This window comes from Yarrowia lipolytica, chromosome 1C (assembly GCF_001761485.1).
Source record: "Yarrowia lipolytica chromosome 1C, complete sequence".
Taxonomy (NCBI): Eukaryota; Fungi; Ascomycota; class Dipodascomycetes; order Dipodascales; genus Yarrowia; species Yarrowia lipolytica.
This window is the reverse complement of record NC_090772.1, coordinates 76,507-98,165: the sequence shown is the minus strand read 5'-3', so window position 1 is coordinate 98,165 and position 21,659 is coordinate 76,507. Positions and strand designations below refer to the sequence as shown.

The 21,659-nt window shown below is 47.0% G+C and overlaps 11 protein-coding genes and 1 pseudogene across 11 annotated transcripts; 6 read left to right on the top strand and 6 right to left on the bottom strand.

Moving 5' to 3' along the window:
* Positions 1-1,667: 1,667 nt before the first annotated feature.
* Positions 1,668-1,898, bottom strand: YALI1_C00962g (uncharacterized protein; the record flags this gene model as incomplete). The annotated part of the gene is made up of 1 exon (XM_501297.3): positions 1,668-1,898. One exon carries the CDS (start codon positions 1,896-1,898, stop codon positions 1,668-1,670), a length of 231 nt encoding a protein of 76 aa, XP_501297.1.
* Positions 1,899-2,351: 453 nt separating this feature from the next.
* YALI1_C00958g (uncharacterized protein) lies at positions 2,352-2,591 on the top strand (the record flags this gene model as incomplete). The annotated part of the gene is made up of 1 exon (XM_501296.3): positions 2,352-2,591. The coding sequence occupies one exon, from the start codon at positions 2,352-2,354 to the stop codon at positions 2,589-2,591; it is 240 nt and encodes a 79-aa protein (XP_501296.3).
* Positions 2,592-6,769: 4,178 nt separating this feature from the next.
* Positions 6,770-8,584, top strand: YALI1_C00913g (uncharacterized protein; the record flags this gene model as incomplete). Its single annotated transcript, XM_501295.1, has 1 exon — positions 6,770-8,584. The coding sequence occupies one exon, from the start codon at positions 6,770-6,772 to the stop codon at positions 8,582-8,584; it is 1,815 nt and encodes a 604-aa protein (XP_501295.1).
* A 1,658-nt stretch (positions 8,585-10,242) lies between these two features.
* YALI1_C00874g (uncharacterized protein) lies at positions 10,243-10,827 on the top strand (the record flags this gene model as incomplete). Its single annotated transcript, XM_066094230.2, has 2 exons — positions 10,243-10,370; positions 10,704-10,827. The coding sequence occupies 2 exons, from the start codon at positions 10,243-10,245 to the stop codon at positions 10,825-10,827; spliced, it is 252 nt and encodes an 83-aa protein (XP_065950302.2).
* Positions 10,828-12,309: 1,482 nt separating this feature from the next.
* YALI1_C00852g (uncharacterized protein) lies at positions 12,310-12,956 on the bottom strand (the record flags this gene model as incomplete). Its single annotated transcript, XM_068282163.1, has 4 exons — positions 12,310-12,550; positions 12,599-12,632; positions 12,698-12,774; positions 12,826-12,956. The coding sequence occupies 4 exons, from the start codon at positions 12,954-12,956 to the stop codon at positions 12,310-12,312; spliced, it is 483 nt and encodes a 160-aa protein (XP_068138264.1).
* Positions 12,957-13,238: 282 nt separating this feature from the next.
* Positions 13,239-14,057, bottom strand: YALI1_C00841g (uncharacterized protein; the record flags this gene model as incomplete). The annotated part of the gene is made up of 1 exon (XM_501294.2): positions 13,239-14,057. The coding sequence occupies one exon, from the start codon at positions 14,055-14,057 to the stop codon at positions 13,239-13,241; it is 819 nt and encodes a 272-aa protein (XP_501294.2).
* A 1,034-nt stretch (positions 14,058-15,091) lies between these two features.
* Positions 15,092-15,405, bottom strand: YALI1_C00827g (uncharacterized protein; the record flags this gene model as incomplete). The annotated part of the gene is made up of 2 exons (XM_068282162.1): positions 15,092-15,248; positions 15,302-15,405. 2 exons carry the CDS (start codon positions 15,403-15,405, stop codon positions 15,092-15,094), a joined length of 261 nt encoding a protein of 86 aa, XP_068138263.1.
* A 118-nt stretch (positions 15,406-15,523) lies between these two features.
* On the top strand, positions 15,524-17,194 carry YALI1_C00826g (uncharacterized protein; the record flags this gene model as incomplete). The annotated part of the gene is made up of 1 exon (XM_501293.3): positions 15,524-17,194. One exon carries the CDS (start codon positions 15,524-15,526, stop codon positions 17,192-17,194), a length of 1,671 nt encoding a protein of 556 aa, XP_501293.3.
* Positions 17,195-17,934: 740 nt separating this feature from the next.
* YALI1_C00802g (Compare to YALI0C00605g, Misc non-coding, similar to Saccharomyces cerevisiae EGD2 (YHR193C); ancestral locus Anc_4.358, similar to uniprot|P38879 Saccharomyces cerevisiae YHR193c EGD2 alpha subunit of the nascent polypeptide- associated complex) lies at positions 17,935-18,530 on the top strand (annotated as a pseudogene).
* A 627-nt stretch (positions 18,531-19,157) lies between these two features.
* YALI1_C00784g (uncharacterized protein) lies at positions 19,158-19,667 on the bottom strand (the record flags this gene model as incomplete). The annotated part of the gene is made up of 1 exon (XM_068282161.1): positions 19,158-19,667. One exon carries the CDS (start codon positions 19,665-19,667, stop codon positions 19,158-19,160), a length of 510 nt encoding a protein of 169 aa, XP_068138262.1.
* Positions 19,668-20,425: 758 nt separating this feature from the next.
* On the bottom strand, positions 20,426-20,878 carry YALI1_C00772g (uncharacterized protein; the record flags this gene model as incomplete). The annotated part of the gene is made up of 1 exon (XM_501290.3): positions 20,426-20,878. One exon carries the CDS (start codon positions 20,876-20,878, stop codon positions 20,426-20,428), a length of 453 nt encoding a protein of 150 aa, XP_501290.1.
* Positions 20,879-21,026: 148 nt separating this feature from the next.
* Positions 21,027-21,648, top strand: YALI1_C00766g (uncharacterized protein; the record flags this gene model as incomplete). Its single annotated transcript, XM_002142988.3, has 2 exons — positions 21,027-21,146; positions 21,478-21,648. The coding sequence occupies 2 exons, from the start codon at positions 21,027-21,029 to the stop codon at positions 21,646-21,648; spliced, it is 291 nt and encodes a 96-aa protein (XP_002143024.1).
* Positions 21,649-21,659: the final 11 nt, after the last annotated feature.

The window sequence follows — 21,659 nt, the reverse complement described above, 5'->3', positions numbered from 1 at the left end:
CTTTTATCTAACTTTGGCACCCTTCATATCTTGGCTCTTGGCATCTGTTGTGTCAGACCCACTCACTTGTTATCATTGGTCTGGGCAAAGCTTGTGTGGGGAGGGTATGGGAGCCCCCAAAGGGTGTCAAATGGGGGTATTTTAAATCCGAAAAAATCCCCAAATACATATAATTAGGCCGATATAATGGACACTGATACGGTACTTGTATTTGTTGCGTTTTTATGCCTTTTTACTGGCGTCCCTTCAAAGTGGCGCTCAAAACAACTGTAAAATACGGTACCATCCAGTGAGACACATGTGATGGAAGGATCACAGCCTTGCTTTTTTGCAATCGAAAAAAATAGGCGAGCACCAATGAAACCCCGCATGATTCAACTCATAACCAATACATCTTTTTATACCAATACATCCATTCATAGCAAATACTTATATCTATTGTAACCGCTCGTAACAGTGGAGTCGCTAAATCCAGTACTCACCCATTCAACAGATACTTATCATGGCTGCTTTAGCGCCAAGCTAAAAATAGAATTCCAACTCATGCACAGGTGGTTCGGTGCCGGAGAAGTGTCCGCTTGCTGCATCTCATTAGGAGCAATGGACCCGGATTCTGGAGGAGCTGCAAAGCGCTTTAAACACCCTTAGATTATTAGCGACAGGTTACGAGTATGACTTGAAAGACTGGTAATTTTCTCTTTCATCTTGGAGCTTGAGTTTTGGAAGTTGCTTTTGGGAGGTCCAAGAGGAGCCGAATGTATCGGACCCGATTATCTATTGGACCCGATTATGTAATGCTCATCTTCATGTCCGCCGAAGTGGACCAGTCCAATCCACATGAGTGCCATTCGTTCCTTCTGGCCCTCGGAGACTGTGTCTCATGCGCATTTTGGAGCTTCTTGTACAACCTCGTCTGAGATTGTAGAGTTTACTGTTGTCGTTTACTTGAAGCTAATTGAGCGTACTATTCAGGAGAAGTAAGAGAAGTCTCGCTGAGGAAGTTCAGAATGGCAAGAGACTTGGCTTGTTTAGCCAATTAATGGCTTTATTAGACAATTTCAAATGATTCATAATAATAATGCCACCTAGACTAATGATATTCTGTATTCTCGTAGTTTCCTCGGACACAGTCGTGAATTCATAGTTGACAATTTACTTGGAATTTACAGTACAGTACTTTACAGTAGATTGTATAACTGTATCGAACTCGTGTGGGTAAAACATGTAGTGTAAGTACATACAGTAAAGCAAAGTACCTCTTGTCGCTAGAATATTACCTTGCAATGCTGGTAATATATGTTATTGTTACTGTACGAGTACAATGTCCTTCTTGGCCGTTCTTGGCCGTTCTTGTGCCGTTCTTGTGCCGTTCTTGGGCCGTTCTTGGGCCGTTCTTGTGCTGTTATTGTGCCGTTCTTGCGTTGATATGGTATGGTACTCCACATAATCACAACTGATGTCATTAGATCAATAAATATAAATACATATGCGGTAAAAGAATCACGTCGCAGAGAAAGTAGCCAGAACCGCATCTCACAGTCAACATACCACGTGACTGGGTTGCCCCGTAGCCGTCCGCAGTACTGTACCCGTACAGCACACAGCTCATATGTTTGCTGACTAAAGAAACAGCCGCAGCCATCCATACTGTCGGTCACGTAAACCTGCTAATCATCGTTCTTGAACGGCTCTTTCATGGCTCCACTTTCTCGCAAATAGTAATCCACCGAGGCCTGGTAGTTCTGCATGATTTCAGACACCACCGAGAGGTTAAGGTTGCGTGAATAGACCTCTTCCTGGATCTCGTTGACGCGTGCGATGGACGAGTTGAGCTTGGAAACGCCAGAAATGATGCGCGCAAGAGCGTCGGACTGGTCCTTTTCGTGGGGATTTTCCATTGTTGTGTTGAGTCGCGTTGTTAGTGTGGTTTCGTCATGTTGTGCACCGTCTGCTTAGAGTTTGAAAGTGTGTGGCATTAAGGTTTTAGGTCACGTGATCTAGAAGTGGACGGTAATAGTCAAAAGAGAGCTGTAGAGTGAGTAGCTACTCAAATTGATTTGTTCAACATATATGGGAATTAAAATGATCTCTAAAGCAAATATGGGTACTTTTATTAACATTAGTATCTCTTTTTGGGGTGATTTTCGGTTGTTTCAATGTATGTCTTCTTGTAGAGATGCAACTGATATTTTAAAAGTACCAGGTCGTACCTTGGGGATTTCTCCTTCATATTATCTACTCATAGTTCCATTATCTCCCTTCTTGTAGCCCATCGGTAACATCTACAAATATCTTCTTCACCTTCCAATAAAGTTAAGGTTCTGCGCACTGGGACAATTTTTTTTTGGTACATGAAAAATCTTGTCAAAGCTCTCCATCTCACCACAACACAACACCTCAAAATGCATCTTATGTACACTACTGGAAGCGACGGCAAGCGGGTCTATACTCTCAAGAAGACCACCGAGTCTGGCGAGATTACCAAGAGCGCCCACCCCGCCCGATTCTCTCCCGACGACAAGTACTCTCGACAGCGAGTCACTCTCAAGAAGCGATTCAACCTGTTGCCTACTCAGCAGGGTGAGTATTAAAAGTGATTTGGCGTTTGCCTGTCACGCGAGCGATCACGTGTGATCAGTGTGGTCACAAGTGATTAGCCGTGGTTTGATTAGGTGACGTGATACCGATGTTGGAGACTGTGGTCACACACAAGGGAATGTGACACCAACAGGATGGTGACAGAGAAGGAAGACTTGACACAATCAGGATGGTGAATCAGATGGGTGCACAGAGGAGTGATGGGATATGGTAGGCTGGAAGTAGGTTTGTTATGGTTCTCTTTGGAGTACCATGGACTCGACTTGACCCGACCTATCTTCCGACATCTCCGACCTTTGGGTATCTCTGTATCATGACTTATTCAGCGACTCTGGTTGTGTGACTGTGTTTTTTAATCTGACTCTGTTCTGTGCACCTGGGATCCCTTATGTTGAGGTGACTCCAGTTGGAACGTGCTTCTTTCTGTTGTGTTCTCTCATCTGGCGTTTACCGTGCCTCACCAACACTCGAAGCAACCACCAAACTCTCTCGTTTGACAAAACTAACCCAGCCGCCACCCCTTGGTAATTGGTATTTATTGATGAATGTATTATATCCATTTTAGATCACAAGAGGGTCCAGGGACCCATCGTGTACCGGATCGTCGCATGGTTTCTAAATTTGCGTACGTACTGAAGTCTTGTGGGATTGCCACTGTGCTGGCAGTCGCACTTGTTACACCTGTCAATACGATAATGTGTTACTCCTAGCAGTACATCATCAACGGTTATGACTCTCTACAGTATGGTAGGATGGGGGACGATTAATGTAGTCTGGTGTCCAGTGAATCTACATATGACTAATAATGGACCTAGCGAGCCCTCACCTTCATTTGTTGGAAGAATAGTAAACCAGAGGACTCATGAGAATGGCCGCAAAACATCCACAGCTTGAAGAAGATGGAAGACGAGAACTTCCTTGTCGAGGTAGAGACTACGCCGACAAAGACGACTGCTGTAGCCAACGGTTTGGCATTGAGAGACCGACCAGTAAGTCCCGGGATTTCTTTTGGAGCTGAGGCGACCGAATGGTGCTTCTTACTCCGTACCAGATCACATGGGCAATTCCCAGTAGAAGGACGCTTATGAGCATTGCTCTGGTGACTGTACTGAGCAGTTGTTCTCTGGTGTTGAACTTCAGGCCTCCAAACCTGTTGCAAAAGGTAGACTGAGGAGGGCAGTACTTGTAGATGGTACATAACATACTGTACCTGAGTTCACCATACAGACTCTGATGGAAATATATGAGTTCACGTTAGTTTAACAGGCTACACGCAGGGCGGTGACGCCTGTCTTGAAAGTCTCTTCGATCGTATCATGGCACAACTCTTCAGCTATAACCATATTATGAATTCACTACCTGACCAAGAGCCTATGGTCTGAAATAACTACCTCAGATCCACCCACGTTCTAACTCCACCTGTCTACAAGTATATTCATTTGCTAGACTGTCTCTGTCTCTAGTATCACAGTTTGCGGTGTTGTGTGGAAGTACCGCGGAGACAGTTCAACTCGACTAAGGCTACTTGTCCTCGACTCTTTCAAGTATGAGCCCAGAAGCTATCAAGGCGATCTAGGGTACAGCTTAGGCGGTGTCTAATGTACAGCCTAGGTGGTAAAAGGGATCTATCTAGCTCAGTGCATCTGGCACGTCACCCGGTACCTTGATGAAGACCCAGTCTGTTCTGGCTTTGTTTGTTAATCGTCTTCCCTATCATCACCAAAAAACCAAACTCATTCACTCATGCTCTCTATTGTTTGAGTATCTGCTTCTTTTGATCAGATCTGAAGACAGTATACCCTTCAAGGAGTGTTTCTGCGGTGAATAGATCGAAACCGAAAAAGCGGTCACCTTGGGTCACTGATAGCAGAGACCACTGTCAAGGAATAACACTGTGGCTTCGGAACATCTTCTTCCGTTCATGAGAATTCCAACAAAAGCCAAGGCTCAGACAGGAATTTAGACCTAATTGAGAAGATCGCCGTCTGTTGGCTGACTCTCTCTTGTCGTCTCCACTCAAGACATTCTTCAGCCAGTGATCATTACGGAACTAAATACGCCCCTTCATCCATCGTCCCCATCATGATTCACAATGATGTAGTAATTTTTCCCTTGCGTGTATGCTTTTTCGTCGCAATTGTTCTTGGAGCTCGCTGGGTTGTATCGGCTCTATTGAGTGTCTTATAAGAACATGGAGAAACAATCGCACTCTGGGGTATATTTTCTCTGAGCGTCGTCATCTTCCTGGGATTCTCCACCCTGATTTAACCACCACCGTCTTCAAGAACCGTCAAGAACTTCGGATTACAACTCTTGGCCTGGTCACTGCGGTTCTCTACATCGGCTTGTGCTTCATGGCTGCTGGCACGGCGCTAGATTGATGTCAGATGAAGTGAAGGACCAATCAAGACTTTTTGTCTGATGTTTGTATGCCCAACCAAGTGTACCTATCTTGTCTGCTGTCGTCGGCTCTGGTATTCACAGGCCTGAGACCCTCGACTATGGTTTGATTATGAGGCCTAGAATGTCTTTTCTGAGGCAATGGCCGAGTACGGTATGTTGACTGCTCTCTGGATATGGCTTGTCTTGTTTGAATACTGTTTTTTGCTGAGCACACAAGTGACGGTCAGCACTGACATGTGTCAGTCCTCAATCGTCCACAGATTCCTTCGTTTAGAGAGAGTGAAGCAGTCTTTTCAGAAATGGTCACTTTGGTCTGTGTTTGTTACTTTTGTGGGCCACAGGACTGAAAAGGTGCCCGACAAGACAGGCCGAATCAGCCCCGAGGTTACTGAACAAAATAGAGAACAATCTTGAAGTGTTAGAATGAGAAAATAATACTGTTTTGCACCATGAAATGTAAATATCATACTACCATTGGACTCGGAATGTTCTCCCAAATCTATTGATGCACTTTTTCCCACCGCTTGTCATTTTTTTAAAAAATGACCGAATTGTTGTTCAGTATACATTGTGCAAACATCGCAGGGCAACAAGTATCGTATTTCAGCACATCACTTGGACAATCCATGAGAAAATACAACTACATTATATACAGTAAGTTTGTTTGAAGATTGCCATTATTATATACTGTCTAAAATGAACCCCGATATTCTATAATATTTATCCTCTACATCTGCAACTATACAAGTGGAGGAGGCTGGCCATACAATAACAGCAGACCAACGAAGCCCACAACAGGTACAACTCTCAGAGCTAGTAGAAACAATGACCATGGAAATCGACACTCGATTTGTATCACGTGATTTGCACAGCACTGCTCTTTATCCACATCCTTTCTCCACGCCCTCCATCAGCCCAGATCTGCGTCAATCATGTGCAGCCATGTTTGGTGGTGTGCTTCAAGAAGCGTTTGATATGGTCTTACCATAGATATAAATCGTTCGAGAGAGTATAAAAGAACGCTGAAACGTCTTATTTGGTCTTATATTCAGTCCCTGTTTAGTATGGTCATTATTTTGTCCTATTATTTTCGTCCGTTTTTGCCTATCCATTTCACCTCCCCCAATATTCCACTTTCTCTCCCTTGTCCCAACACGCGTCGCCCTCCTGCGTGGGTCACGTCTGCACGGTCTGGTAGGTGACCTCGCGTGTTTTGCTTTGACGCATGTGCTGTATGAAGAGGATAGCGGCTCGTAGTTGAAGCGCAGAGTGGATAACGAGTAATATGCGACATCGGATGGAGGGGTCACGTGATTGTACAAGTGTACTGTCATATATATCGGGTTCCATCTCTTCTCTTGTTGATGCTCTTGTCTTCCCTTTTCTCTCTCTCTCTCTCCCTCTCTCTCTCTCTCTCACCCACATTCCCTTCACCTCCAACTTTATTCTGGTGAGAATTGAGGCTGGTGCATTGCATTAATTGGATTGACGGTAGGGGCGCAAAGATGAGGGCGCCTATTGAAGGATATTGGGGACGGTTTTCCGGTGCAACGCGTCGAAGCCATGGTTTATCACGTGACCATTCCAATGGAACGCGCAATGGCCCGATTTGGTTTCGTTTTCCTGGCGTTTTTGCTCATTCCGACGCGTCAACGCATCTGCACACAATTAGCGTTTTTCATTAAGCCAAAAACAGACATGTAATTGATATAAGTGGGAGGGCGCACGTAACATCTTTCGACACATCCTTTTCAATACACACAAAACGATGGCAGTTGCAACACCGAAACGACCACAGAAGCGAGTGCGACGGGAGCCCATCCGGGTGCCTCTCAAGGAGCTCGAGGTGAACAAGGGAGAAGATATGGGGGGTCAGCAGGTTGGAGAGGTGGACAGAGGGGTGTCCACGGAACCCTTGTGTTTGAAGCGACGCAAGGTGGAGTGTTTTGAGGACGACTCAGTTCGTGTGTTGTCTCCTCCGAGAGAGTCATGTGATCCATTCACCGATTCCTCGGCCACTTCAGGGTCGTCTTTCGCATCACCACCTCCGCTTCATCCCCACTTGGTCGAGTTGAACAAAATCAAGAGCATGTTTTCTCGAGGAAGCAAGGGACACATCCTGGCTGCTGACCAGGAAATGGTTGGTCGACAAGTTGAGGAAGCAACGTTGCTGCGTTACTTTGAAGGCAGACTGCAGGCAAAGTACTCTCAACCTGGTGCTGCACTGTACGTGAGTGGACCTCCAGGTACAGGCAAGACGGCCCTCCTTCAGAGAGTCATGGACAAGGTATTTCGGGGCAAGGAGGGAATCAAGGTTGCTAGTATCAACTGCATGCTGGCTCCGAGCGCGCGAGCCATCATGAACCTCATTTACAAACAGTTGAGTGGGGTTGAGGAGAATGAGGCCTTGTCCGCAGACATTTCGTTTGACAAAAGTGTGGCGAAACTCGAGGAGCTATTCATGTGCCAGACTTCTAAAGAGTTTGCTGAGCGAGGCACGTCAATCGTGGTGCTCGACGAGATCGACCATATCATGACTAGAGATCAGGACATTCTGTTTCGCATTTTCGAATGGGCCTTCTGCAAGGGTTCGCGGTTGATTCTCGTTGGTATTGCTAATGCTCTGGATTTGACTGATAGATTTCTGCCACGACTCAAGGCGAATAATTTCTACCCTCAGCTGTTGAAATTCAAGCCCTATGACGCGGTTCAGATTGCCTCCATCATCAAGTCTCGTATTGTGAAGGCATCAGACGAGTTCTCCAGGGAGCACAGTTCCCTGAAAAAAGAGGTTGTCGTTAAGAAGGAAGAAGACTTGATTCTGTCCCCCCTGAACACACCCAAAAAGACTCAAATTGACCCTACTACCCTCACTCTAACCCCTCCTCACACTCCTACAGACAAGACACCTGCTGTGGCCCCAACCACCATGGCCATCCACCCTGCTGCGATCCAATTGTGTGCCAGAAAAGCATCGGCAAACACTGGAGACCTGAGAAAGGCCTTTGACATTTGTCGGAAGGCTCTGGAAATCTCTGAACAAGAGTTCATCCAGAAACTGGCTCAAAACGACCCATCTACAGTCTCTAAACCAGTCGTCTCAATTGCAACCATGGCAAGAGTATGCAGCCAGGTGTTTGGAGGAAATAACTCACAGCGAATCAAGATGCTCAATCTCCAGCAAAAGGCCGTCCTGTGCACAGTGGCGTCTGCCGAAAAGCAGCTCTCCATTGAAGCCATAACCTCTGGAGTCGATGTGCCTCTCACTATCCAGAGACTCTTTGATCACTACACCAGCAGCTGCAAGAAACACCGCATGCTGTCCCCGTTGCCATTCAACGAGTTTCTCGATGTTTGTAGCGCACTGGAGTCGTACTCGGTTATCAACATCACCGGTATCTGTGGCAAGAAGAACCTGGGTATCAATGGTAAGGGAAGAGCTTCCAAGGGAGGAACAGGAGCTTCAAAGGGAGAAGTGTACGGCATTCGAGATGACTATGTGCAGCGAAAGGTCACTCTCAACGTCCAGAGAATGGACATTGCATCAGCCATTGAAGTGGAGTGGTTGCAAAAGTATTTGTAGATTAATTTATTGCATTAACGAACAACTTGCTGTAGAGTGAGAGAAACCAGATGATGTGGTTTTTGTAGTTCCACTGGGGTATCAGACAGCAGTTTCTATGATAGCACAGTGAGCCGTGTGCCACCTTTATACGGATACATACTGTACTATTGGCTCCCGTACTTGTCAATCCGTGTCAAATTCGAGTTAGCTTTCTTTTATTCCAGGAAGAAGAAAAAATATTCTAATAATCCGTTACAGCTATATACTGACCTACTGTACTTGCAATAAGCCGGGTTATTGGCGTCCAATAAACCATACACAGATAAACATTTAGGTGCTCGTTTCGGTGTGCGCGCATTTCGATGAGTTCGAGGCTGCAAATATCTTTGTCACTTCATCTTGCTCTTGTCATGGCCGCTTGGTTGAATCAATACAATACTGGTAATACTGTACAGCAGTACAATCAATTATATCAAATCAAATCAAATTATATCCAAACTTGAAGTTGGTTCGAAGAATGCTGCCAAAGCTGTACTAGGCCAAGCAGCGCGCGGCATATCATTCTCGAAGTTTACATCTTGAACATAATCCTACATAGTAGTTCAATCTCTCTGTGCTCATTCAGGCCGGGAGCTCACTCTGTGCTCATTCAGTCCGGGAGCTCAATCAGTGCTCACAGTTAGGGAGCTCAGTCAGTGCTCAATCAGTCAATCAATCTGTTTGGACCAACATTCTCAAGACTCTTTATTTTATTTTATTTTCGTACCCCAATCTTTCCCCATCCATATCCAATTCATTGCGTGGATTATTATTATTTTTCTAATGGTTCATTCTCGATTTTTCATCCTTTTTATACTTTTTTATTTTTTATTCTTTTATTCTTTTTTTTATGGGAAAATACTTTACTCCGGCCGATGAATATTGTATGCTCAAGAATAGAAAAGTGGTATATTTATCGCTTAGGGTGCCCTAGACTTTTGCGAGAGGCCCAGTTCAGCACCCAGCAGATCCATCTCTTTTTGTCCCCTACAAACCATTTCTGTTGAGGCTGCGGTGTATTATTCCGTCTTAACAAAGCTGACTCATGCTCTGGGGTTGAAAGACCTGCAAGTTCTGTTAGACCCTTCCGGATCAAGACACTGAGAAGAAAACGTAGACAAAGACATTGCGCTTGTATTTCTCCCTGTCTGCACCCATGTTTGCTACCTCTTGCACCAGAGAAGCTGTCTCCACAAAAAAAGAAGACGATGCCGCCCCATCGCCTGCATCACGAGAACGAGATCGAGCTTCGTTTCGTAAGTTCCAAATTAGGTTGGATACGAGACTCTAAATGTTAAGCGGAGAACAACAATGAAGAGGTTAGAAGAGGCTATTTGTAGTGGGTCCGATCCAGTGTCACGACGATGCAAGAATACTTGCCACCGGTTTGTTTTTCGATGGACTACCCCATTCACAGCAAAAGATTACATAATTAGTTGCACACCACTCGTAGACGGGGTACATGCAAGACAGCCCTTGTGCTGCGCTGCACCTAGGCCACAAAACGCACCTCTTTGTTAGTGGGACTTGGGGCCTCTGGGGTGGCATGGGGTGGCATGGGGTGGCATGGGGGCCTGTAGTCTGGTAGCGAAAAATAAGAGCTCGTGTTTTTGGTTCTGACCACCTACTGTACGCCAATGACCGAAGAGATGATCAGATGCCAGTATTGCGGAGCCAAGTATTCCGAGAAGGACTTTCGGGTGCACATCGACGCCTGTTTCTTGATGCTGGGTCGGGCCAAAAACGGCAAGATCAACAAGTGGTCGTGAGCCTCAAAACGGGGCCTGTTCGATATTAATTTTCGAGAAAGAGGGCAAATCACAACTTCAACGTCAGCCTTGAGCCCCATTGCCCGTCATCACGTACAGTTTCACCTTGCATCTGTGACCTACAGCTCATGATCCACCGCTCACCCAGTGATCAGGGTCAATCTCTTATCTGCCACTATATCATCCCTCTCCGAATCTCTTATTTGATACTCTTCAATGCCAAATACACCCACCACGTACAAAACCACCACTGCTATTCTCACCACCAACACAACCACAACCACAACCACAACCACCAAAAAGACCAATCACACCAACCACACCATGAGTGACGACCTGAACAACACTCTTCAAATGTGCGACATTTGCAAGGGCTATTATCCCTACAAAGAGTTTGACACCCACATCAAGGCATGTTCCGAGTACTATCAGAAGCTCAAGAGCGTCAAGTGATTGATTGATTGTTTACTAGCCATTTCATTTATCGCATTATTGCATTTCAGCTTCGTCTCGTTTTCTGCATTTCTGAGTTGTGGCCATAAGCATCACCTCCAGCTCTCTTCGAGAAGATAATTTGATATTGCATCATGGAGTGTGACTTGACATGTAGTGTACAGTAGTGTATATTGTAGGTGTGTGAGTTGTGATATACTTGTATAACTGTATATATATATATATATATAGCCCTTAATATAAAAGGGGTTTTATCGCTGTATTGGAGATACCACACTTCTCTCTCACCGCTCTAAAATCAATTCAACTCCATCGACCATATCTTCCATCTTTTCCTACTTCCTTTCATACAGAAAGTGTAGTACACACCCTGCGGTTCTTCTGAAACACATCTTGACCGTCCACCGAATGCGTATTTTCGACCATAGTCCGGTACAGTACAGTATGTACTGAATGCGATACAGGCTACTTGTAGTACATCAAATACCTTTCAGTCATGATCATCAATTACTAATAAATAAGCAGTCTCTATGTGTTGCACTTGGCCTTGTGAAAATGCCAGTCGTCGATATGGATACTCTTTCCACAATACTGACACCGAACACCCTTCTTTTCATGTCGCTGCATTGTTGTAGTGAAGAGAGTGTATGAGTTGATCTAGGTTGAGTGGAGCTACTTGTAGGTTGTGGAGCTAGTTGAGTGGAGCTACCGACAGTAGGGCTGCTAGGCTCGAGTGATGTAGTGATGAGCAAGAGAGAAGGTCAGCCGATCTGTGGCCCTGACTTTTTAAGCAGTCACTTTTTCTTGCCTTTTTGCTTTTTGGGGCACACCTGGAGGTGGCGTCGTTCTTCACGAACAGTCATGAATTCCCTACACCAGTCGCACTGAGTGATGGCCTTGAGAGACTGAGTGTTTGACATTGGACGGGCAAGGAGACGAACAGTACAACTGGGAATGAGTCGGCTTGTAGTCACCTGAAATAGGACTGATTGGCCCCATTTAAACGAGTCCCACAAGAGTGTTCTAGCTCCAACAACGTTAGAAGTCACCGCACCCATCGTACTCACCGTATCGATGGCGGACTCCATGAGACATTGAACTGTGGGGCAAGTGGAGGCTGCTTTGGAACTATTGTACTATACGTGATCTTGCACTGTATGCTTTGTTATACCTCTGGTAAAGATGAGTATTCCACAGCCGAGAGGTCAGATGGGCTGGCAGTAGGGACTTTGTTCTCGTCTTGTGGTTTTTTGGGGCTCGTCGGGTACGAGTACGCAATATGACGCAGGTTCAATCAATAGCGATACGGCCATCAACCTCATTGCAAGATTTTGACTGGACTTTGCTGTATAGTTATGGAGACTGCGAGGGATCGTGATACTCTACATCAATCAGTACACTCTACATTAATCAATACACTCTACATTAATCAATACACTCTACCTCAATCAATACCCTACCGTCATAATTCATTACATGTCATCACCGCTTAGTCTTGGGACTTGTACCAGCAGACTCCCCCGTGTGAGCAGCTATCCCAATTCCAATCTTGCACTCTTGAACATGTGTCTCCCACAGAGCTTTGTACACAAACTTGCGACAGTACTTGCATTGCTCCGAGTTGGCCATTGTGGTCATGTATTGTAGTAGACCCGTGGTTGTGGTGCGATATTGTGGTATCGTACGGATGTCTTGAGTTGTGTACAGGTCTTTGAGCCCATCTCTATATAACCACCCATGTCTGCAAACCTGTAGCTGTCATACGACATACTTGCACCTGGGTTGAGCGTCACTGGTGCTGTCAGCTGAGTCCGGTTTTGGAGTGATTGTCATTGTTCCTTTAGTATTAATGATCAATCGACACTCTCACCAACAAGGCAGTATATATCGGAGCAATTCTGGGCAGAACCTAACACGGCTGACTCTGTCAGCAATATCGCCATTGGTCTCGTGTTGGTACCACAATTAAAAGTATCTCATCAGCTCGGTCAGCACCACCCCTGTAACAAATCAAAGGCGTGTCCAAAAGAATCGGGAGGAGACTTGACGGGATGGCTGCATCCTCCACTGCACCCTGCTTTCTTTGCCTCGATCGCTCGCCGGCCGGGCCACAGTCGTGCAAGAGTCATTGCGTTGTTGTATCGGTGTCAATTGAACGTCTGATAAAACTGGGAGTCCTTGTATTTATATCGTGTCTCATTCCCAGAGTTTGTACTTGTAGGCAGATCTATACAGCTCCCATTCAAGGCGTCTACACCTCGCATAAAATGATGCATATAATGCGCAATGTAACGTGCTCCACAGGCATGTCCTTGAGAACAGAATGAAATGTGGGGAGATCGTCGAGAATACTTGTACTTGTACTGACTAATATACATCCTCTATATACAACCTATGGCACTTCCTCGGGGCTACAACTTGGAAACCAACTTGGCAAGCTTGGCTCGCATCTCAGTAGGAGGGAACTCTATGAGCTCTCCGTGACAAGGTATGATCCGCTGAATATCCAGCTCCATAAGCTGCTTGAACGCCTCCCGAGCAGCAGACTTGTCCTTGTAGATTTTGGGAAGCATTGTTCGTTGAAGACAACCCTCAAAGCCCATCTTGTTCATAATGTTGGGAAAGATGAATCCACGGGGATTGGTGCTACAGTCCTTGTACTGCTCATAGGAAGGGGTGTTGAAAATCGCGTCGGCCTCCATCAGCGTCTCACTGGGCTTGTGATACATGAGAATCTCCTTGTTCTGGTGGCTGGGAAGGTACATGACATCAAACTCGGCCACCAGCTCCTCGGGAAACCCAATGGCAGCCAGGGTTTTGCCCTGGAGCAGTTTGTGTCCGTCCTGGGGTCTCAGTACAATATCGATATCGAGTCCTTCCTTCTTCTTTTTGGCCCGCAGCTCTTCGGGTCCGATGATGAGAGCCTGAGGGAAGGCCTCTTTCCAACCCTTGAGAGCCATATGATGCTCGAAATCAGGAGCCACCAAGTACTTGACGTTAGGAGTGTCTCCAGCCAGGAGCTTGAGCGCAGATTGGCTCTCCTTGCCGTACGGAGTAGGTGCAAAAACAACCACGCCCTCGTCTTCGGTTTGCAACTTGATGAGGGTCATGCGGCCGCCAAAATTCAGCAAACAGGCACGGGTAAAGGGACATGAGTGGATCACGATATTGGGGGTAACATGGCGCCAATTGCCACCCACGGGGTCGAAGTAGTGCGATGGAGATGGCATGGCTGAAGGTTGTGTTGTGTGTCGGTATTGGTGTTACGACGGGATGTTGTGCTTAGGAAGAAGGGCTCGACTATATATCTATATATATATATATATGTTTGTATGTATGTATGTATGTATGCGCACTGCGCCGTTTTTCGGCTCCTGATTATGCAAGATGTCCGTTTTTGGCGTTTGGTGCAGATCTAGATTCACCATGGTGTGATGGAAGGGCTGACAAATGATGCAGTTTACTCGTACAATACGAGCTGGTGTTGCGCGCCTCGCTCACTAACGCCTAAAGCCGATGTACTGCCACAAGGGACCATCTGTACGAACATATGAAGATAGATGGAACATGCCTGGACCAAATCTCCTTCAGACGGCCACAATTGCTCACGCCAACCATCCCTAAAATACCCTCTTGCCTTGCTGAGCCAATCCAAAACCTCACGATTGCTTTGACCAGCAACTCGGCTCAACTTGCTTGCTACTCGTATTTCTGCACCCAGCAACCCGCTTACACTTGCTGGGAGGTCGTATTTCTGCAGGAGACGGGACGTGGGAGGGACGAAATGCACGATTTGTAAAGACAAGTGTGCGGGCCGTCGTATTCGGTTTACTTGCTTGCGACGTTCGGTTCTATTCGGCTCGGCACGTGACTTTCTACAACTGCTAAGTTATGGTTGAAATTAGGGGTCATGCACGCACCTACGCTAACGCTACCCTACAGTCGAAACTGACTAAACACGATCCGAGTGGGTCCCTGGATAACAAAGAACTGGTGATTCCGACCGTCGGACCATTCCGGGTCAGGCGATATCTCGTGATTATGTCACGTGATACCATTTCACGCGTTTGCGTTTTCTAATCGGCATCTTTATCCACGGAGATCGTGGTTACCCAAGGGCCATAGGTCTTATGCTGTAGCTACTTGACCCAGAGCTATTACTTTACTCGTTCTGTACAGCGCCAGATCCTTTACCCGCTATCAGATGTGTCAAACTGTTGGGAACGTCCAGCGGCTATCTGTGACGTGAAACGTTTGATAGCGGTTATTGTTGAGTGATTATCAGCAGTGTTGTGGATTTTACAGTCATCCAAAAAAAACATTGCCTATTTATGCGCTGGTAGGTGATGATGTCTGAGAATGTCTGAGACAGACTCAATCCACCCTGAAATGCGCTACTTTTATCAACAGCAACAGAGATACTCATATGGACTTTTTGCAGCTAATAGTGGCTACTAGCTCCACAGCCCCAGACTATACCCCTTGACAACGCCAAGACGATGACGTCCAACCGCGTTGTAACGCTGTTGATAAGATATACTGGGTTAAGGGACCATCTGTGCTTATATACTGATCCATCAGTCGTTGACTGGCTCCTACAGTATCGACCAGTCTTTCCTGTTGTCACTGCGTCGTCAAAAGGCAACCATCACCTTCATCGCCATCGCCAACAATAGCCCAAGATCAATCTCCTCTCATGAGATTCATCCCTACTCTGCGTCACGTGGAGGACGACCTCAAGGTCGAAAACACGTCCGACCAGACCGAACTGCAGCTGGAATACAGAGACGAAACCAACCGCCCGTGGTGGAAGTTCTTTGACGAGTACGAGTACCGCCAGAACAAATACGACCGGGCGTCCCACAAGTGGTTCAAGTGGTTTGACGAGCGAGACACGGCCTCGGACAAGAAGCTCATCTGCAAGCTCGACGTGCTGCTCACCTTTTATGCCCTCGTCGTCTACTGGGTCAAGTACCTGGACCAGACCAACGTCAACAATGCGTACGTCAGTGGCATGAGAGAAGACCTGGGGTTTGAAGGTAACGATCTGGTCCAGGTCCAAGCCATGTACATTGTTGGAGCGGTAATCTTCCAGTTGCCGTTCATGTACATTCTCCCCAAGGTGCCCCTTCACATTGTGCTTCCAGTCATGGATCTCTGCTGGGGTCTCATGACTCTGTTCTGCTGCAAGATCCACTCGGTTGCAGCTCTCAAGGTGCTGCGGTTCTTTGTGGGTGTTTTCGAGTCTGGATTCGTGCCCACGGCATACTTCCTTATGGGCTCATGGTACAAGCCCTCTGAGTTTGCTAGACGAGCTGGTTTCTTTTACATGGGCCAGTTTCTTGGTCTGCTCAGTTCCGGTCTCCTGGCTAGTGCTGCTCTGGATCTCCATGGACTTGGTGGATTTGAGGGATGGAGATGGGTGTTTATTATCGACGCCATTGCCACACTGCCCCTGGCTGTCATTGGCTACTTTATGATCCCGGGCACCCCAGACAAGTGCGTGTCTCTGTTTCTGTCTGACGACGAGATCCGAAGATGCAGAGAACGTATGCGACCATATGTGACGGAGAAGAAGGCCAAGCCCAGCAAGAAACTCACCGACTGGACACTCTGGAAACCGCTGCTTACCTCCTGGCAGCTACCCACTATGATTCTCATCACATCCGTTTTCTACAACAACAACAGCGGCAACTCGGGGTCTTTCCTTCTGTGGCTCAAGAGTTTGACAGACAGTGACGGGAACCAACGCTATACTAACCAGAAAATCAACCAGTTGTCTTCCGTGGCTCCGGGTCTCGGTTTCGTCTATGTTTACTCCGCTTCCGTCTTTGCAGACATGTTCAAGTGCCGATGGGGGGCTATAGTCATAACCCAGGTGTTCAACTTCATAGGGTGTGTGATTCTCGCCATCTGGGATGTCACGGAGTCCGCCAAATGGTTCGCCTTTTGTCTCCAGTACATGTCCTGGTCCATGAGTCCAGTTTTATTCGGCTGGGTCAGTGACATTATGAGACACGATCCTCAGGAGTATGCCATTGTGGTCATTTGCATGAACATGATTGGTCAGTCTTCTTCGGCCTGGGTCTCAGTGTTGGTGTTTCCCACAGTCGAGTCTCCTCGGTTCACCAAGGGTTTCGGGACCTGTGCTGCTTGTGCTGCCTGCTGCGCAATCGGAGCTATGGTCATTCTGTACTTTTACAAGAGAGACGAGAAACGAATTTGCTACAAGAATGGCATTGTTTTGGAGGGCCAGATTATGGAAGTGTTGGATGCTGATAAGATTGAGAGCGAGGCCACTAGTCAGGCTGACAAGGTGTTGGAGAAGGTGTCTGATGCCGAGATGTCGGATGGGAAGGCAAGTTAAATAGTATTTGAGTATAGTAATGTATTAAGTAATTTTGTGAGCAAGCCTCTGTAAAATTTACATGACAACGAGATAGATATTATCTCAATATCAGGTCTACAGCAAGTGTCGAAAAAAAACATACTCATAAAATAGCTGTCTCTTAATAATCTCACAATCTTTTTGTGTGGTTTGAGTCACTGAAACAACTGACAAGTAACCCTCAGCGTAATTCCACCTTCAACTAATTCCAACTAATTATGCAAAGTATCCAAGTAATGTCTGACAGAGCTTTATGCAATTTACAGTGCATGTACAGTCAGACTCACTACAAGTACAGTCCTGTACTTGTAACTTGAAATGGACACCGCACCTATCACCTTCTCCCCATTCTAATGTCCAATTTCCATCTCTGTCTTTGTATGTCTTATTCCCTCGGCATGATATATATCCATCTTTTCCTCCTCTCATCATCCCTCCTTTGATTTCCTCGCAACTCCACACATTTAGGATTCAGGTACGCACCGCAGACCCTAACCCTTGCCGGGTAACCATGCTCAAATGTACACCCCACTCCGCTTGTGGTGAAAATTTCACTCCCGACACAACATATACACATCACCATATTAAAAAGTGAGTACAAACAACGCAGAAAACCGCAATTGAGCAGAAAACGACGAGATATCGACAGATCATGGCTTGTTCAGATCGCTTGCTTCCCGTGGCTACACCATAGCTCGCTAATTCGTTCGCTAACACAGTGTCTGCCGAGAACAAGATTGAGGAAATTACCGAGGACCAGGTCCCCCAGATCGAGGAGAACTCCACCATCGTCATCAAGAAGGAGGAGAAGGCCGCCCGAGCCCTCATCTCCAAGCTCAACCTCCAGAAGGTTGAGGGTATCACCCGAGTTGTCCTCAAGCGAACCCGACAGCACATCTTCGTGATCGCCAACCCCGAGGTCTACAAGACCCCCACCGGCAACTCCTACGTTGTCTTCGGTGAGGCCCAGCACGAGGACATGCAGGCCACCGCCCGAGCTGCCCAGATCGCCGCTGCCCAGGCCCAGCAGGCTGCTGCCGAGACCGGCTCCGTCTCCGAGGCTGCTGCCGCCGGTGAGGTTGGCGCTGAGCTTGCCTCCAAGGATCCCGCTTCCATCACCGCTGACCTCGAGGCTGCTTCTCTGTCCAAGGACGAGGATGCCGAGGACGAGGCCGAGGCTGATGCCACCGGCCTTGAGGACTCCGACATCAAGCTTGTTATGGAGCAGGCCAACGTTTCCCGAAACAAGGCCATCAACGGTCTTAAGAAGAACGACTCTGATGTTGTCAACACCATCATGGACCTCTGCAAGTAAACAGTTAGTCATTAGTAATTGATTGAATACAGCAACACAGTGGGATATTTACAGTATTGCCATTAGGAACAAGCATTGAAGCCAAGACCACATGATTGTATAATTAGTCAGCGCATCGTTAAGATCTTGTTGGTTCCACCACCACGTCAAGAATCAGATCTCTTCACTCAATGACCTCGCTGCATAGCAGACCACCTTATAGCTTCTCCCTTGCACGCATCTACTATGTCTGGGTACTCCAATAAATTCTCTATCAGGCTTTCCATCATTGTCACATTCTGCTCCTGGCGCTTCTTCGCGAGATACTCCCTTGCGTATTTCCATATTGCAATATATCCAATTGTCCGTCTGAAACACCTACAAGTACATGAACCACTTTATCTCTCTCCATCACATCATGAACTCGTCTGGTTTGAACATCTACCACATATATAAGAAAATCATCATAATGGTAAGATAGACCGTATCGAGGGTACCAGTCATCTTCAGGGATGAAGGGCTTCAATGCGGGCAACTCTGAGTCCCTGACTTCCGACTCATGTCAAACCACCTGGATGTTCAAGAAGGAACAACAGTCTGCTGTTTGGAGAGGACGACTCGTGCCAATAAGCAGGGCCTGTCCACCTCTTAGAACACGATAGGTATCGAAAATATCCCCGCATCGCCTTGTGAAAATGTCCTACTGTCTGCTACAAGCAGAAGGGAGTTACAGGGTGCGTTCAGCGATTCTAAGAAGTGTTCTTGACTTGTGTCATCATTGTACTGAATGAAAAGACAAGTTTCTTCTTCTTCATCGATGTTGGAACCCTTGTTGCCATACAGGCTTGCCCGGATATCTGTTTTTCGCTGGAGTCTGAAAGGGTAAGCTCTGTATACCTGTGAGGCAAGAGTAGAATCTGCAGTTTTACAGCCACCATTCTCTGTCTGACCAAGGGCCTTGTTGCCATTAGTCGGGCCGAGGTCGTGAAAGTTCCACTCCTTCAACTCCCGCTGTGTTTTTTCCCTGTAGAGCTCTAAAATCTTTCGGTAATGGCTCCTCCGCACGTTCAGGCGGGCTGGGCGTGACCAAACGGTGGTAGAAGGGACTCCGATTCGAAATCGAATTGGTGTACTCCTGCCATGAGATCCACTGACCATATTCAAGACGGTAGTAGGGGATCTTCAGGTACAACTTTCGCACACGCGAGAGGGCCATCTTGGTGCAGACTGATGGAGCTGAGCGGGATGATATCTGTGGGATGGAATTGAACCTCTATCGATAGCAGTATATTACTGATATCAGATGTGGCATCCGTTGTACTGTACAACATTGTAGCTGAGTGTTACAAGTATATGACATCTTCCCACATGTGTATTATACTGGCCCGATATGTCCAGTATTCGGCGGGACAGCGGAAGGGAGCATGAGAGCCCAACGCAGTAAGCCCTGAGAGAGATGTTTACAAGATTTGAAAACATTAATGTACCAACTCATGCCTGCAGAATCCATTGCAGCTATCTGTTTTACGATACAATAGCTTTTGAATGAACCCCAGTAGCTTGTGAGTTCTGATCTACCTTCTTGGTTCACTCAATCTCTACTGCATGAGACCTCATCTGAGACCATCGCACTATAACAGAAGCCACCCCTACTAAAAATATCGTGCTGTCGCTTAACTAAGCTGAGAGTCAATCGGCTAATGACCAGTACAGTAAGTGCTTGAGGCTTGAGGGGCAACTTCCACTTCTACAGCAGCAAAACACAAGGCCATCTCCAACTTGCAGTCTGCGGCTTCCATTTGGCCTAACAGCTCCGGCTCCATCAGAAACCCTGCAACCTTCAAGGGGTACAATGTCCAACCTCCGTTTTACGACCTCTGTTTGGTGGGGGCATGCTCAATAAATTACTCTAATCTCTACGCCTTGGCGTACTCCTTGGTCCAGTCCCGGGCAGTCTGAATAGCAGTCTTCTCGTCCTCCTTCCACTTTTGTGCCACGTCATTGGCGAGCGGGTCGTCAGGATTGGGAGCTCCAAGCAGCGCCTGGATGGACAGCAGAATGGTTCGGATCTGCAAAGCAGGCGACCAGTTGGACTTGAGCACGTCCAGACAGATTCGGCCAAGTCGATCAATGTTGGGGTGGTAGATTTTGGTCAGAAATCGCACCTTGGGGGGCACCATGGGGTAGTCTTCGGGCAGAAAGAGCTCCAGCTTGAAAGTACCGCCCTCGTAGGGGGAAGAGGTAGGCCCGTCGATAGTGACGTCGAAGTACCGCAGGTTGTCGTCGTGGGGTGCAGCGGAGATTCCCGGCACGGGCTCCTTGACGAGCCGCTCGGTCTCCTTGCTGATTCTCTTGGGAAGGGCGTTCATTGGGGGTGTATTGAAGATGCTAACAATGTACGCACAGTGGTTGAGATAACCGTGATATTGGGAGAGACAGCCCTAACCCTACTATACGATATGAAATGCAAGCCACAGGCGAGGCGAAAAAAAGTAGACACTATCCCGCACAACCACAATGATCACCAAGATCCCAAAAACAGGCGCCACTTTCAACAGCAGATTCGTTGCTCTGTCGATAGGACTCACTTTCGGGGCCGTCTGGGGAGTGTGGCTTATGAACAAGAATTATGTTCTGGTGAGTATGACAGTAGGAGGTAGCTGAGGGCGCAGCCCGAGAGCTAATGACCAAGGACTTTCTGCGGCAGATCAAGGACTTCCAAGAAAAATCAAGACTCCAAGAAAATCAAGGGATGCTAGACAGAACTTCTGGACATTACTTTCCGATTGTAGTGGTAAGGAGACGACCGAAGCCTTGACCCCAGTGTGGCAACACAGACAGTTGTTGCAGCGAAAGTTGGTGAATCAGCTCATGGAGTTCATTTGTTCTCGTGGGATTGACCTTTGGAAACCTATCCTGGTCGTCATGCTAGCTTTACGCTTACCACTCTCAGTATCAACTAACCCAGGTGGAGAAAATTGAACCCGAGGAGAAACCCAAGGGCTTTTCGATCAAGTTTGTGGATGCCACTCCTCTTAAATCAAAGAAACAGCTCATACAGGAGCGAGCCGAAGAGATCCGGCAGCAAGAGGCAGATAGTATTACTTCGTTCCTCGTTCAGTCCGATGAAAAGAAGTGACCACCTTGAGC